The sequence below is a fragment of the Amblyomma maculatum genome, chromosome 11 (assembly GCF_055883805.1).
Source record: "Amblyomma maculatum isolate TAMU_Amacu chromosome 11, ASM5588380v1, whole genome shotgun sequence".
Taxonomy (NCBI): Eukaryota; Metazoa; Arthropoda; class Arachnida; order Ixodida; family Ixodidae; genus Amblyomma; species Amblyomma maculatum.
In genome coordinates, this window is record NC_139354.1 from 124,157,610 (window position 1) to 124,173,980 (window position 16,371).

General features: G+C 45.1%; 1 protein-coding gene across 2 annotated transcripts in view; it reads right to left on the bottom strand.

Annotated features, from left to right (window-relative positions):
• Window positions 1-8,509, bottom strand: part of LOC146174891 (uncharacterized) — a 134,595-nt gene extending 126,086 nt beyond the window's left edge. The window contains exon 1 of one of the 2 annotated variants that reach the window (XM_084583241.1): window positions 8,424-8,509. In XM_084583241.1, the coding sequence (XP_084439367.1) occupies window positions 8,424-8,469 (46 nt within the window). In that variant the 5' untranslated portion in view covers window positions 8,470-8,509. The remainder of the gene's footprint in view (window positions 1-8,423) is intronic. The other variant, XM_084583240.1, reaches the window with a different exon arrangement.
• Window positions 8,510-16,371: the final 7,862 nt, after the last annotated feature.

The following is a 16,371-nucleotide window of genomic DNA, read 5'->3' on the forward strand; positions in this document are numbered from 1 at the left end:
CCGCAGTAAGTGTCGGGAGCCACACAGCTATAGTGTTTGACTTCTTCCTTGCCGTGAAGCCCCGAAAACCTCTGGTTCCGAGACACGCGTCTAAGTTGGCCTGGATGATCCTGTTTGGTATATCGGTGAGGCTTTTGTTGGCTAGAGATTTAATCGCCACTTTATAAGATGACGATCCCGGTGTAGGTGCAACCTGGTTTTCGATAGTTAAACAGGAGCGCTTTCCATGATAGCCACCACTTGCCGAGGACGAATTCGGTTGATTATCTTCCGAAGGACGCTTGTGAGGGGCACGGGTGCTCGTTGATACGGATGGTGGAGCCGATAGGTTCATTGAAGAGCTTGTCTCCTCAGGTCGCATTGTTGGATATACATCTCGTCGTGTTAGCTGAGTGGCCATAGCCGTGCTCCGCCCAGAGAACAGTTCACTTACGGGCTGTTGTCCATTTTGGGAAGGCTGAATGGGCGCTGGTGCTGAAGAACCGGGAGCACCAAGCTGGACCTGAGGCCGATGGTCAGGTTGAGGTGTCGACGGCAGGGCAGGGGTTGCAGCGAGCAACTCCGGCGAAGCTACCTTTGCTAGCGTGGCAGCGGCAGCACTAGGCCTAGCCTCCGTGCCGTCCTGAGCTGCAATCATACATGAGTAGCATGCACCGGAGGTCTCGCAACCTGACACGGAGAGGACGCTTGGAGCTTCCTCGGAAATAGGAGATCCACTTCTCTGGAGACAGGACAGGCGCTTACAAGGACGGAAAGAATTATCAGAGGAGCGATGAAGCCACCTCAGCAGGAAGACACTTCTTCTGGCGCTGGCTTTTCTACAGTGTAAATGATACTGTGGTGATAACAGCTCTTCCAGCTGCTTATAGAGCCAGAACACGCAAAGCCTAAATATACAGACAGTCTTTACTGATAATGCATAACTTTCGAGAATACAGCTGACTAAATCGCGTGCCTATCCAATGACTTCAATTGTTTTGATTCGGCTGTGCTGTTTGCAGGGTTGGTTACATTTTGCTAGCACACCTTGTTGAAGATCAGCGACTGAGGCTTCAGAAGACGAAAAGGAAGAAGCTCCAGAGCATGGGACTCGATGAGCAAGGTGAGCGCCATGTTGGCAGCTTAGAAATGAACGGCTAGAATCGGCTGGCGTGCCTTCCTTCTGCAATTTATGGTGCCAAAACCAGGGAGGCTATCGCGAGCGTCGCCATCGATCCGCCCTTGAGGTTAGCAGGAACAACGCATCGACCCTACAGGAAGGCTACGAGGAGCTCTGCCAGCGAACCTCCAAGACAAGAGGAACGCCTTTCGGACACAAGCCGCCTTTCTGACTCCAGATAGAGTGCGTCAAAGCCAAGCGTACCACCCAGCGTGTTTTACATATCCGAATTCGGAATGAGGTTGCTCAACTTATCGAATCGGGCGCTGGCACTCTGCTTGCCTTTAGGCAGTTCCACGAGCGCCTCAGAGTATGCAAAGATGGCCTGTGATCCCTCAACAAACAGCTAGAGATATTTCCTTCAGACGAGGAGCTAGTAGAAGAATTTTCATTACTTTTACAATACAAAGACTCAGCCGTAGAAGCTTTGACTCTACTCTGTCACCACATCCAGGGACTGCATGTGCCACCCCCTGTTATGTACGCTCCTAGTCCTACTACAGACACTGCTAGCGAGATCCCGACGGCAGATAGTAAACCTACTGCGATGGGGGATTCTGAACGAAAACGCCGAGTTGTGTCTCGGCTGCTGTAGCTACACTTGCTTCGCTTTGATGGCAACATGTCCAAATGCCCAGCTTTTTGGGACATATATCACCATGCCGTCCATACTATCGCAGACCTGAGCAATGTAGATTTCTTGAATTACTTGAAGGGCCTGCTCAGTGGAATGGCGGCACAAGCATTCGACGGCATTCAGGTGTCAGAAGCCTCATACGGCAAAGCCATCAATATACTAAAGACCCGTTCTGGAAATCAACAGGCTACGTCAACATTGACATCAGAGAGTTGCATGCGCTCGGTGTGCCTGAGTTATCTTACTCGACCACGCTGGCAGAGATTCTTGTGAAAGTTACACCGAGTGAAGTTGTGAGAGATTATTATAAGCTGTGAGGCATCCAAAAACGTCGCACTGAACAGCAATAAGCAGCAGCGGGGCGACAATGGTTACTAGAACATCTGCGCATCGAGGTGGAAGCGCGAAAGCAAACTGGATCAATTGGGCAATCGAACAGTCACGGGGTGGGTCGTGGCTCATCGGGCGTGACCACACGCAGTGGTAACGACGAAACACGAGGCTGGCGTCGGAGCGCCGTGCATTCGGCTTATGCGCTACATAGTGCAACGTCTGGTCAAACGATGAGTGCTTCTTCTGCTTTTCGACGTTGCACTTAACGCAAACATGCACTTTCGACATGAGTCTACCAGAGCCGAAAAGTCTCTTAGCCAGATATGGCCGTTTTCTTAGATGTACGAATCCAGGACATCGGTCGAAAGACTGTCGTCGTAACATTTGCTTTTTGCAGTGCGTAGGGAGTCATGCGACTTCAATCTGCAGTTATACTGATTCTTCACGACAAACAACTAGCACTGCAAACGACATCAACTTGCATGCCGCGGCTAATGATGCAACAAGTTGCATGCAGACGCAAGTGGTTTTGCAAACGTTTAGAGCAAGGGTGATCACAGAGAGGCACTCCATGTACATAAGAGGTATTTTTGTTAACGGCAGTCAAAGGACTTTCGTTACAACCGACGTTTCACAGAAAATAGGACTAAGGCCCGTGAAGACTATCGATTTTTCCATTAAACGTTCGGCACAGCTACAGAATCACGGACAAGCAAGCTCATCTGAGAAGACAATATGACAACATCAAATAGGAAATCTAGGCCGTAGAAGTTCCGTTTATTTGCGACGCGCTGGCGAAAGTTCCTACTGCATACGTGTTTGTTAAACAGTTGGTTGGTGCGAACAAATATCTTGCTGATGCGATGGGTTTTCCCGGCCTGAATGACAGCAAAGAAATCGATTTGCCTTTTGGGGCAGACCAAATTTCCAAGTTCTTTTACAATAAAATCTGTCCTAATGATCAGAAAAATAGCCTGGCAGCCATCACTACAAGCCTTGATTGGAGTTTGCAAGGCCCTGTTTCATCTAATGGAAGCAATTTGTCTCAAGTCGGGACAGTCTGTGGGCTTCAAACGAGCTCTGTAGACGTTGAAGTTTCTGATACATTCCACCGTTTCTGCGAGCTGGACAGCATTAGCATGTGTGACCCTTCAACGAGCGCTTGCCAAGACAGCGCAGGTTTAGAGACTTTTACCGAGCATATGCAGCTGCTAAAGAAGCGGTATCAGATCACATTTCCGGATACTTTGGATGTTAGCCTAAGCGACAATCGTTCAGTGGCGCCCACTCTACAGTGCAGCCTTGTTCAACGCTTTGGCGTTGGTGCCGACTTGCTTGGGCGGTCCGACGCAGCAGTAAGGCAATATGATGGTGACGGGTATACAGGAAAAGTACCGTGTGAGAAGTATCTCGGAGAGGAGATTTATTATAACCTCACAAAGCTGCCATTCCAGAATCATATATACCAAAGCGGCTGCGCGTCGTTTTGAATGTGTCGTCGCACCCGAATTGTTTTCATCAATGAACGACCACTCCAAGAAAGTCACTTACTTCAGGGATGGTATGGAGACGATGCTAGTGATTTTCCTACTAAATTCGATATGCCTCATCGCTGATGTGCCAGAGGGCTTTATGCAGTTCGCGTTTCAGCAGCATGACCAGGATTATCTGCGTTTCTTATAGATTCGCACTCCCCCCTGCCCGAAAGTCAATTGGCGACCAGGGAGCCACTTTTTCGACTATATCAGTTGAGACTTTCTAGAAGAATTATTCCAGTGACAACCTAGATATCAAGCTACATTACTATCAGTAGTTCAGCGGTCACTCGACTTGTCCCCTTGAAGCACAAGAACTGCGAGAGGCCAGGACTCTTTTCTGGTGCAACCAAGTTCAGAAAGATGCTTTTGCTATGGAGCTCTTCCTCCAGCACGCGAGGGGAAAACGTTTTGACACATCCTCGAAGAGAAGAGATCTTCACCCTTTCATCGATGACGACTTTGTGCTCAGAATCAGGATCTGGCTCCAGAATGCTGCAGCGACAGCCAGCGAAAAGCACCTATGTTGCTCCCTGGTGACAACCCGTCAAAACGTCTTGTGGTGTTTTATGAACATCGGAGTGTTCTTCATGGTGGTGTAAGCGACAGTCTGAACCAGCTGCGAGAAAGGTTCTGAGTGAGACGAGCTAGTCAACGTATCAAAAGAGCACTGAAAAAATGTTTTGTGTGTGCGAGCTGTTGGCTAAAAGCAGCTACTGATTCGACCGCATCTCTTCCATGTGAAAAGCTACACGACGCTCGACCTTTCGAAGTAACAGATGTTGATCTTAATGGTCCAATCCTCGTTAAAGACAGTCACACGAGGAAAGTGTACATCGCATTGTTTACTTGTGCCGCTGTGGAGGCAATTCATTTTGAAATTTTAATGGTCCAATCCTCGTTAAAGACAGTCACACGAGGAAAGTGTACATCGCATTGTTTACTTGTGCCGCTGTGGAGGCAATTCATTTTGAACTTGACCTCGACCTTACCGCAGAGTCCTTAATCGTGGTTTTCAGAAGATCTTGTGCTAGATGAGGAACCCCACAGGTCGTCTATTCCGATAATGTGGCGACGTGAAAAAGACAGCTACGGATCTAGCAAAACTTCACATTCCTGGTACACAGCAGCATGTCAAAGCAGCATGTCTCTAGTCATAGCAGAACATGGAAATTTATCGCCGAGCGAGCACCCTGGTGGGGAGGCTTTTGAAAAAGATTGATCGTAAAGATCGTAAAGATGCTCCTGCAAAAAACTCTTGGGAAAGAATAGTTTGATAAGCAGCAGCTGGGCACAATAATTTCTGAAACTGTTGCTGTTGTTAATTCAAGACCGATTACATTCATTTACTCCAGTCCTAGTGAGCCAGGTTTGTTAATGCCGTCACATTTCTTGCTTGGATGTCTTTATGTGTCTACGCCAGAAAGTAGTGATGAATCATCTCCAACGGATGTTCTAAGATCTGCTGGTTCACAGGCAGCGAGTTCGGTGGCACAATGAATACCTTTTTGCTCTTCGCGGTTTGCATGCTCGACCAGTGCACAACACGCACAACCTCAATGCTGGTGATGTTGTAATTGTTCATGAGGAGAGTGCGCTAATACTGTTTTGGAAGACTGGCGTTATTGTAGAATGTGTAAAGATCAAGGACGCTATAGTGCGTACATGTCGAGTTCGATTACCGCAAGGGTCGGAGCTGGTTAGGCCAGTTCAACTTCTGTACCCATTAGAGACTGTAACTTCGGGTCCCGGAGTGTGTTGAAGTCGGCGCCTGAGGCTTCAGAAGACGAGAAGACGAAAAGGAAGAAGCGCTAGAGCGTGGTGCTCGAAGAGCAAGGTTAGCGCCATTTTGGGAGCTCAGTAAAGAACGGCTAGAATTGTTAGTGTGCCTTCCTTCTTCTACACACCTGTCGTACCTTTAAGCAAAACAATGTGACTAAGCAGCATCTAGGGATATATATTTTTAAAAAGGTTGTGAACTATCCCATGTAGCACAAAATGGGCTATGACGCGGGTACTCGCATTCAGGCCGTGGGGGCAGCCCATACGGGTCCCATGCGGGATTTGCAATACGAACCCGTGTTGGCTGCCCAATGTTGCTGCCATTGGTCCCAATCTGTATCCATGTGGGCGGCCTCAATAGGGCCGCCCGCATTCAGCCCAGATAGTCGAATGTGGGCAGCATACGAGAATCATTAATGGGTTCTACGTTTATGAAGGTAGTGCCACCCCATTCATCAAGGTTTTAATTTTTATGTCGATGAATCCTCGTAATACCTGAAATGTTCCAGCGCAGGCCTTGCAGAGGCCATTCCGTTTCGGGCTTGCCCACGTGCTGCCCTCATGGGTTGAATCTGGTATTTAGGTTGCTGCCGAAGTTCCATTAATCAAGTGTGAAACATTAAGCACTACTTATTTATCTAGTATTCGACACTCAGTAACATAAGAGAAATTTATTTCCAACACTACAATTATGTGGGCTGGTCCACATCACCCTCCGAATGTTGGTTTGAATATTTATTTCGTTGGTGTGTGTAGAGTAATATAGGCGCAGGAAAAGTTTTGCGGTAGTTCAGTACTTACTCGTAAAGCGGAACAGTTACTGCGGCATATTTTCTGCCCAACTGCGTAATTAACGTAGTTTTTAGAGTAAAATTAGATAGTCTTTATTCGTGGCATGTATATGCATATAAAATCCAGAAGATGCAATTAGCCGCCGGTGTAAGATGAATTACATAAATAAAATGGGGCCTGAAATATAGGATAAAGACGTTTCAGAGGGGTAAGCCCTCCTCGGCCAATTTAGGGCCCACTGCGGCCTTTCATGGTCAGCCCTAATTGGGCTTATCTTATTTTTACTGCATAGAGTACGAACATATGTAGCATTTACCCGCAATTAACACTAGAAATGCCCATGTGGGCGGCGTGGAGGCATGACCGCTTTTCAGCCCGGATACAAACCACGCAGGACCTATTTAGTTTTTGAGTGGGCAGCGTCATTTGGGCTAGCCTGTCTACTATTCGCATTAGGCCCACATTTACATAGGATGTGCCCTAAACTGCAGCGCAAGCGACCGATGCGAATAGAAGCGGGAAAGAGCACTTTCCTGCCCCGCTAGAGGCATGCCGAAACTACCTAGGCTTTTTGGTGGGCAGCCCCATTTGCGGGTGCCCAGGAATTTTCTGCATGAAGCCTGCATTTCCGTTTGACCTTCCCTCGAGAACCCCTCAAGGGCCCCATGTGGGCAATGCACGGGCATACCCATATTTAGCCCCACCGCGGCCCATACGGGGCCCATTGCGCTTTTGAGTGAACAGCCCCAATTAGATTAGCCCAGGCTTTTTCTACACAAAGCCCAAATTTTTTTTGCATCGGCCCTAAAATTCGCCGATCGGGACCCTTGAGGGCCAAATGAGGGAATATGTATTCAATTAGCCCTTTCCACGCCTATATGATCCCCAGATGGAAAAAGCATAGGCAAGCCCAAATTGGGCTTGCCTACTTGATCCCTAAAGAGGGCTCTCATGGGTGTTATCGTGGTTGCCCAAACCCGACTTGCTCATGCGGGCCCCGGGTGAGCCACCTAATGTGTGCTACTTGGGATATTTTTGCATATTATATGCATGAACAAACATTCTTAATAATGGCTCGTTAAGAAAATAAAGAAAAATGTACCAACGTTGACTAAAGAAGTTTTTGCATAGTACCGAAGATATTTCGCTTATTATGAAGAAACAAATATGTGAAATATATTTGAAATGTTCTGATAGACACCATAGTTTCGCCTGTTTAGGGTTGATGTAGGAGAAATAATGGCTCCAGTATATAGGTTTTGCTGCTGATTGCCTTTCGCGTACATGAAAATTGTTACTTGCCTAATAATAATGTATTAATATATGATTGTATTTTCTCACGTGCAATCATGGGCACACAGTTTTCAGCTGCCAAGTTTTCTGACAAGCCGTAGACACCAATAAAACTTCAATTTGAGCCAGCCCCATGCACGTGCCTGCGTGTCTTATGAAGAACGTGTTTTACTTGACACCTATAAGAGTTCTTGAAGGTTCAATTAAAATCGTACTCATCTATGTCAAATGAATATGCCGAACTTCGAGCTGTTATCAGGACCAGTGGTCGCGACATCACGAAACTGCGTATTTAGTCACTAACTGTCCGTGTCACATCTCAGTTACTACTGGAACGAATATTGGCTGTGATTACCCCGTCACTGCACTCACAATACTCGGCTTTCGGTTTGTAACAAGGTTTAATGATATCTAATTAAGAGGAAGAGTGGGTATATACAAGGGTGGTAAAAAGAACTTGAAGATGGTAGTTGTGAGACATTGCAATGAAGGACAGCTCACTATATAGACAATATTGTCATGTTTACATCGTAAAGTACATTAGCATTGTAAAAAAGCCTGGAGGTTTTTTTTTTGCTTCTAAATGAACATCGGCAGTCGCCAACATAAACGTTGTAGAGTGTTCAGGCTCAGGTGCAGTGTTCACGGATTAGGCGGAGCACGTCCATAAAAGCGCAAATGTCATGCATCGCTCATATAGATACCAGTAACTAAGAAACAATGCAAGTGGCATGCCAGCGTGTTGTTTTAATAATATATTTACAAGAAATCGAGAATGGTTTACAGACGGAACAGTCCAGACTTGGCACAGTCGGTTCACATCTGGTAAAATTTTTTAACCCAAATTGGAAACACAGCGCACACACATAAAATGTTGGGGTAATGGCCTTACCGTTTAGCAGAGCGAAAGTGCACAGAGACAAATAGAATAATCGCATCTTCAGGCGTTCATGTACCCCCTGCGAACCTTCTAGTACTCTCCAGCCTTACTGGGAAGAAATACGTAGAAGTTAAGAATATATATATTTATATATATATATCCCCTGCGACAAACTTGAAGAAGTGACTGAAGAAAGCATTCGATATTCTCCGCTTTTGCCTTTTGTTCTCGTTTATAAAGAATTCACAGCAGCGGGGATGTTTTCAAGTCTGATTAATCCTTCTATTGTTAACACCATATAAGGGGTGGAGTGTAAAAAAGTAAAAAACATAAGGCTTCGCAGAATTTTCAGGCTTGCTGTGCTTCATCGTGATTATAAGACAGCAACAGTTTGAAGTGTTTGGAAAATTTTGAAACAATGTCCTCTAAACAGTGTTTTTATTTAGCCCACGTATATGAAAAAGACCACCGCTAAAACAGATCACCGCTAAAACTTTGTTTTTCATTAACTGGAAAAATTATTATATCGTCCAACCTTCGCAGTCTGATATATATATGAAGGCGCGCCTTTGAAACAACAGTAACTACTTCTTAGGAGCTGAAGATGCGCATGGTTAGTGATACAAAACTAGAAAAAAAAACTAAAGGCTTATAACACGTTCGCCGCTTACCGGAAAGAAGATGCCATTTGTACTTGAAAATTTAGGAGGAATCTTAGACCATCTTCTCTCTAAAACTCGGCCGAATTCTACAATTAAATGTGCTTGAGTATACACGCCATTGCTGCTACAACATAAGTATCATAGTTTGTGTTGAGGTGCAAGTCACAGCCCAACGTAACACAGCACGTGCATGTGCGAGTGTACAAAAGTAATCAGAATTGTAGGCACAAAATATTAGTACTTCCGTGTAATTTCGTCAATGTTTTCTTCACTGCGTGCTTTTTGCATACATAGCTAAGAAGCTTTTATTCAATATAATGTTTCCTTCTACAGAGAGTCAGATAAATACATGGAAAAATATATTTAATATGCAACTAATGAGAATACAACTATTACGACAATTTACAATGTACAAAGAGGGGCTGACATATCACACCTAATTTCGTCTTATATAAATAATTTTTTCGTGGATATTCTTGAGAGCACGCACTTGTGTGAGGCCAAGTTGCATTATGGTGCTTTTAACGAAAATAATTAGTTGTTAACATTACACAATGCGAGCATATACCCAAACGCTGTAAGCCAGAATAAATATTCAACGTTCAAAGTGCGCAAGGCGCTTCTCAGATCTGAGGCGGTTTTGATTGCTATGATATTGTAGTATGCCATTGTCGTCTCGGCGAAGAAGACTACAGCCTAAGCGCGCTAGCCAAGCACGCGCAGTTTGGTCTACGTGGCTACAGGACTGAAAGCTGGCGGTTCGCTGTCCCGTTGCCGCCTGGCACAGCGGTTCCTGCCGAAATATATTTGTGGAGACCCGATGAAGGGTGTCGGTGGTGCACTACGTAGCGCTGTGGGCAATGTCATTCCACCACTTCTGTGGCAGTATTTCTTTCGTATCCACGTTCCCCCGGACCTGCACCGGCACACACACGTCTTCGTTCGCCACGACGCTGTACGTCCACCCTTACGGCTGCCATACGATGGTCCGTACCTGGTGCCCCGGCATGCTCCTAAGTACTTACTACTGTGTGTGTACGGCCGAGAGGATACAATATACGTTGATCGCCTTAAACTCACACACCTTGACTCAGATGTCATCGCGAACTGTGCCACTGCAACCCCTCCAGATCGTGCCACGTTTCGCCGCGTGCGATTCACACTACCAGTGTGCGCTTTTCGTCATTCCCCTCCGCTCATGGCTTCATCGTCAGAAAGGGGGCCATGTGGCATGCCATCGTCATCTCGGCGAAGAAGAACAAGAAGACAGCCTCAACGCGCTAGCCAAGTACGAGCAGATTGTTCTACGTGGCTACAGGACAAAATGCCGGCGGTTCGCTGTCGCGTTGCCCCCTGGCACAGCGGGTCCTTCCAAAATATATTTGTGGAGACCCGATGACGAGTGTCTGTGGTGCATCTCCACAATATGGCTGAAAGGTTTTCACTGCGAACATCAGCTTTATATAATAAAAGATAGCTCTTTAAATTTAATGTATGTTCTGTGCACTACTGAGATGCTCGCTGTACCATTTTTACAGAATCGATAACGAAGGTATTGGGAGATTCACTGCAGACAAAGAGTAATGAGAACAAAATTTGACACTAGGTCAACGAAACGATGATCTAGAGCAGTGTTACCTTCCAATTTCTTTAAAGAAACGTACCTCGCTAAGAATGAAAGGGTCGTGGAAGAGTGATTCTGAAGCCACTCCCATGTGAAAGAAGAGGCCCCATTTGGCAGCTCCTGCTAAACGAAACGTCAGGGAACCCCACGTCCAATCAGTTCGAAGCCACATCAGCAGCAAGCCACCGTCCGATACTGCCATGCTCGTGATGTCTTGCTCACAACGCCGACAATACCGGGCACGCTGAATACGCCAACGCGGAATATTCTGGTAAACGTAGCATATAACACTACCACTTTAGGCGCTAGTCTTTTCGCAGTTGGATAAATGTAAACCAAAGTTTCTGTTCAAATTTAATCTTTTTTTTGACAGTTAACCTCTTTTGACAGCACAAATTTCAGTGGAAAGACCAGACCAGAATTTTCTCCATTGAGAATAGGGAACGTAGTACAGAATTACAGACTACAGAGAAGTACTGCAAAAAAAGCTAGAGTACTGCTGGCAAATACAACAGAACTACTGGAAATTCTGACGTTTACGACATTACAGAATATTTTGCTCTATTTTTGACATGATTCTCTATTTATTCTTTTCATCGGTGGCACATGTTACGGTTATTTGTCATTACGATTCATATTAGGCACGAACAAAAATATACTTTAATATAATGCTAGTTGTAATGAACATCGCTGCACAACTTGAAAAAGAACAGAACAAATGTTGAGGGGGAGGCCCAGTTCAGACGCCAAGCCAGTGTTTTGATGAGGTGAGTTGTCAAACCCTTGGCTTGCCTTGATAACTAAATCCCTCCTTCAACCCATGTTCATCTCTTTCAACGAGAGTATCTAATCGTCTCATCGGTATTATATACTCTATTTTTAAGTAAGCATGATTAGTTATGCATAGGAAACCTTAGCATGTTGAACTCCGCTATAACCCCAAAGTGACATAGCGGTTCGAAGGATGAACACAAACAAAAGTTTATCTTGATATATTGATAGTTGTAATTGATGGTAAGAAGAGATGAAGATTGCAGCACACCCGGCGAAATAGAGTGTGGCTGGTAAATTTTCTTTAATAAAAATATCTCTTTATATAAAGGCAAATAATTTCGTTCATTGACTAGAGCATTCAAATGAAATGTTTTCAAAACTTTGGCTTGGGCTAGTTGGTTTATAGCTAAATGGCGAAAGGACATCGCGAAATAAACCAGGACGAAGAAACACGCACAGCGCACAAGACAGCGCCCGTCCTGTGCATTTGCGTGTTTCTTCGTCCTCGTTTGTTTCGCGCTGTTTTCTCGCCATTTACATATTGTCGAAAAGAAATATAATATGATTGCAAAACGATAATATAAGCAATATACCACTGACCGATCCTTTCCTGGACTTACTTTATCGATTTTCTCAAAGAATTGTTCGCATCGAGGTCGATATTAAGCTTTGAAGAACCGTTATATCGAGGTTACCAAAAATATCAGTTGTTTCAGTTTATATTGAGTTAGTTTTGGAAAGAAGAAGCTTCACAGTCCCGATAAAGGATACTGAGATATCATGCGCCCTTCAGACGATGTTCCAAATTATACCATACTGTGAAGTCGTTAGCACCCTCTAAAGAAAATGTCGGCGCTTAACATTATGGGAAATCCTGTACTGAGTCATACTGTATTTCGCAGAAGGTGTCACGCTTTGCGGCCGCCCTAGGTCACGTGATTCCACCCAAGTTGGCGGCCACCTTGATGTGCACCCTAACTTATGTGATTACCGAGCATAACATTACCTAGGTCATGTGATGACCTAGCAATGACACAAATGTGCCGCCTGTATTGTTGAATAAAATATTTTCTTTTTCTGATCATGATACTCGCTCACTGTCATCGCATATTCAAACAATGAAGGTATTGTTCTGTGCCAGTGACCTCCGAGTTTAGCTGCCGTGCCTATTTTACACTATTCTCTTCCCACTAATTTGCACAGTTTCAGCGAAATCTTTTTTTTTTAAGAATTGCGTGCTCTCTGAAGTTTTTGCGGTGTGACAAGGTGTTGCCCGCCCAACTGTAAAAAAATCAGCTTGCGACACGGAGGGAGACGACGATATGTTTCTGAGTAGTTCGTGTTAGGACAATGAGACCGGTCCGCCAGCACAACGCGAACACGCCGGATGACTGTGTTGACCAACTGTTTGCGGAGTGCAACTCCGCCTTAACATAGAAGGGGAAACACCTTTTCTTGGCTATAAGCTTAGGCACTTGAAATTGATTAATAATAAGCAGAAATTTCATTTGGAATAGTTGGTAAGCATACATGATTGCAAACAGCGTTCGTCCGTGTCTTGAATGTTGCTGTCCACTGTTGATCGCGCCATTCTACAATTATGATTAATGATGGCAACGCGGTGTTGTGCCTTAAGGCCACTATACTTCAAGCACCTGCAAACAATGGTTGCGCAAAGTGTTTCGGAGCAAGTAGCACATTTGTTAAGTGGTGCCTTTACCATCCATGTCACCTGCAGGGCATGAGATAAATTCTTTTGGTGACTAAAAGCAGAGACAAACACGGCAGGCCGGGGTGATAGTGAGCTCCATATGCCGGCTGTCATCCCTTAAGCTCTCTGGCGTTCTCAAGGTCGGAGCATGCTCGAAAATGGGTACATCCGGGTCGTGCGTTGGGCTCCGAATAAGCCTTGTGCCGAAACCAGGAGCGCAGCCTGGCTAGAGGACACCATAAGAGCCGGTGGAGTTTTCACAAAAACAAAACATCTGTCGTTCTTCCCTTCTTTCAAGAAGGGTCTTGCAGACCGACGCAGCATTCATGCGGCAAAATGTACTCGGCCAAACAGGGCTCTGTTTAAATGTGATGTGTTTATAGTATTGCGATTCAATTGGCACTGCTTCACGGGGAAAGGGTCGCTGTAGACTAACGTGTTTTAAAATGCAAATTTCAGGTTATTTTACGCAATGTTAACGTGGTCACTCCAGAAGCTAAGGAAGCCTTTTTAATAAACAATACTTCTAATTGGTCCGTTCGTGCCCCTTCTCTTGACCTGTTAGATAGATTTCTATTATTTAATCAACCCTGTGCAGCCCACACCTAAATAGTAATGTTTGTCGGTTGTGTGTATACTTTCATGTGGATGGAATGTGCGCGGGTAGCTAATTTCTATAGCTTTTTCTTTCGCTTTCCTCCATAAACCTTCGCTTCCGAGAGAGTGCCTGTAGTGTTTCGTTCTTGTGTCTGGTACATATGTGTGCGCTGTTCTCGGTCATATTCTAATTAGTGGGCGGCAGTATCGCCTGCCAAATAATTATGCAAGAGCCATGGTCGAGAAGTATACTGAAAACTTAGTCAGTGTAGACTTTTTTGAGAACAGGAATGCAGCCCTATCGCGTTACATTATCCACAATGAAATTCACACTACAGAAATGAATTTACTGCATTAACAAGCACAACTCGCTAAAACATTTTAAGCACGTTTTGAATAGGCGTCCTTTAGTAAAAATAATGAAAACAGTTTCTAACGCATGTAAAATTGACGCCTGTAATTTCGCATCTGTCAATGTTATGTTTGGTAACCTACTGGAAATCAAATAAAGTGGATCTTTCAGACCTAGATATTATCACTTTCGATTCGAAACAATTCGCTTCTTGAGGTCTACCCTTATAAAAAACTGGTTAAAATTGTGAACATTCTAAAATGGCAAGGTGGTAATTTTCAGGCCTCAAACACACAAAGGAACCTCAACTAGTTTTTACATGTCTTCGGTAGTGAGAAATTTCTGCTCTTTGATCCTCAATATCCCTATTAAATAAAAAACCTTGGTTAATAAAGTAGGCTTGCACTGAGCTTGCAATGAGATATTCATGTGAAGGCTCCTAGAACCAAGTTCATCAAACATTTAAGTCTCAAAATGCAGTTGATGTCGTGGCAACCGCATTTTGCTGGGCTACGGAGATTTGCTCGCGTTCTGAGCAATTTCGCTACACAACATATTGTTACGCTTAAGGCTTTCGAGCAAAACGGGACGTACGGGACGTGAGGGGCATCGTGTCCGCAGTCAGTCGTTTCTCGCCCAGCGCTCGCACCACACCACTTTGTCATTCCTATCTCATAGCTTTTCATCTTATTTGCAGCCCGTTACATTTCCACTTGCGCAGATGAAGCCCGCCGGGAGAGTTACCAGATCTCACGAGGGTGGCAGGGCTGCAAGCGTGCAACGTGGAGTAGTTCTATCTTTTTTGAACGAAGTCCAGCCACATTGAGGCGTGCAATTTCGTAGGTCACATCTTTGATGCTGGTAATAATAACGTAGAGTCCATCATAATGGGAAAACAGTGTCTGGTGAAAGCCACGTCGTCGTAGCGGTCGCCAAAGCCAAACATCACCCTGAGCGAATGTAAATTTCTGACGGCGCTCGTTACAGCGAAACCCTCTTGCGAAGCAATGGTCCGCAGGTGCGCTATCCGACGAGCTCCTTCTCTAAGGCACAGGGCCTTGGCGATGCAGAGTTCGCCACTTGGTGAAAGTGGCAATATGGTGTCCAGGGTGCAGCGTGGTTGCCGGGCGTACAGAAGAAAGGGTTATAGCCCGGCGTCTCATGAGTCGCTGTATTAAAAGCATATATATCAGAAAAGGCAGTACTGTGACTCAGTTTTTGTGATCTACGACTACTTACGTTTAAAGTATATTCGCCAATGTCCTGTTTATGCGCTCTGTGAAACCGCTCATTTTCGAGTGGTAGCTAGGGTGCGGAGTTGGAAAATTGCGTGGCACATAAACCGAGCCAACCCTCGACAACATCTGCCGTGAGCTGACGACCTTGGTCACTTATTATACCCCGCGGTGGTCCATGGCGTAAATCACTGAACGGAGCAAAAACAGCTAGACTGATGAGTTGTAGCTGATGGAATAGCAGCCGTTTCGCAGAAGCGAGTATCGTAATTTGCACAAACAACAATCTAGCAGCTCCCAAAGCAAGATTTTCAAGATGGACTAATAGGTCGACGCCGACCTGCTCCAAGGGCACGCTGGGTAGTGGCAGAAGATGCAACAGCTCAGTGGGAGCCACAGTAGGATCTTTATGACGTTGACATTGTGTGCATCTGGCAACATATTTGTAAATGGTCGATCGCATTTTAGGCCAATAAAAACGTCCTTTGGCTTGGCTGAGCCTCCTGGCCGATCCGAGATGACCAGAAGTGAGATCTTCTTGCAGTACGCGGCAAAACTGACAAATAGAGGCTTTGGGGAAGTACAAGCAGTAAACGCAGGCCCACGGACGAATACTGCCTTTTCCATACACTCTAAAAAAAAAGGTAGTTGAGGTTACTACATTTTGGGGCAGCAACAACCGTCACATATATGACTACCTAGGTAGTGACTGTACGTAGTAACTGCAACGGTAGTAACATTTACTACCTCTGGACAGGTAGCAACAGCAACTACCTTCTTTAACATTTACTACCACGGGGTAGTAAGAATGGTAGCTTACCTAAAGTAGTAACAGCAACAACCTCGTTTACTACCTTAGTAGTAAGCTTAGCTTTGGTTTGACGGCCAGGCAACCACTAACCTCAATAGCATGTTAGAAGCACTATGAAGCAGTGGGCCTATATGGCTTTCAAAAAACAAATTCAACACAAGTGTAGTTCAAAAGGTTTAACTTTATTTGTTGAC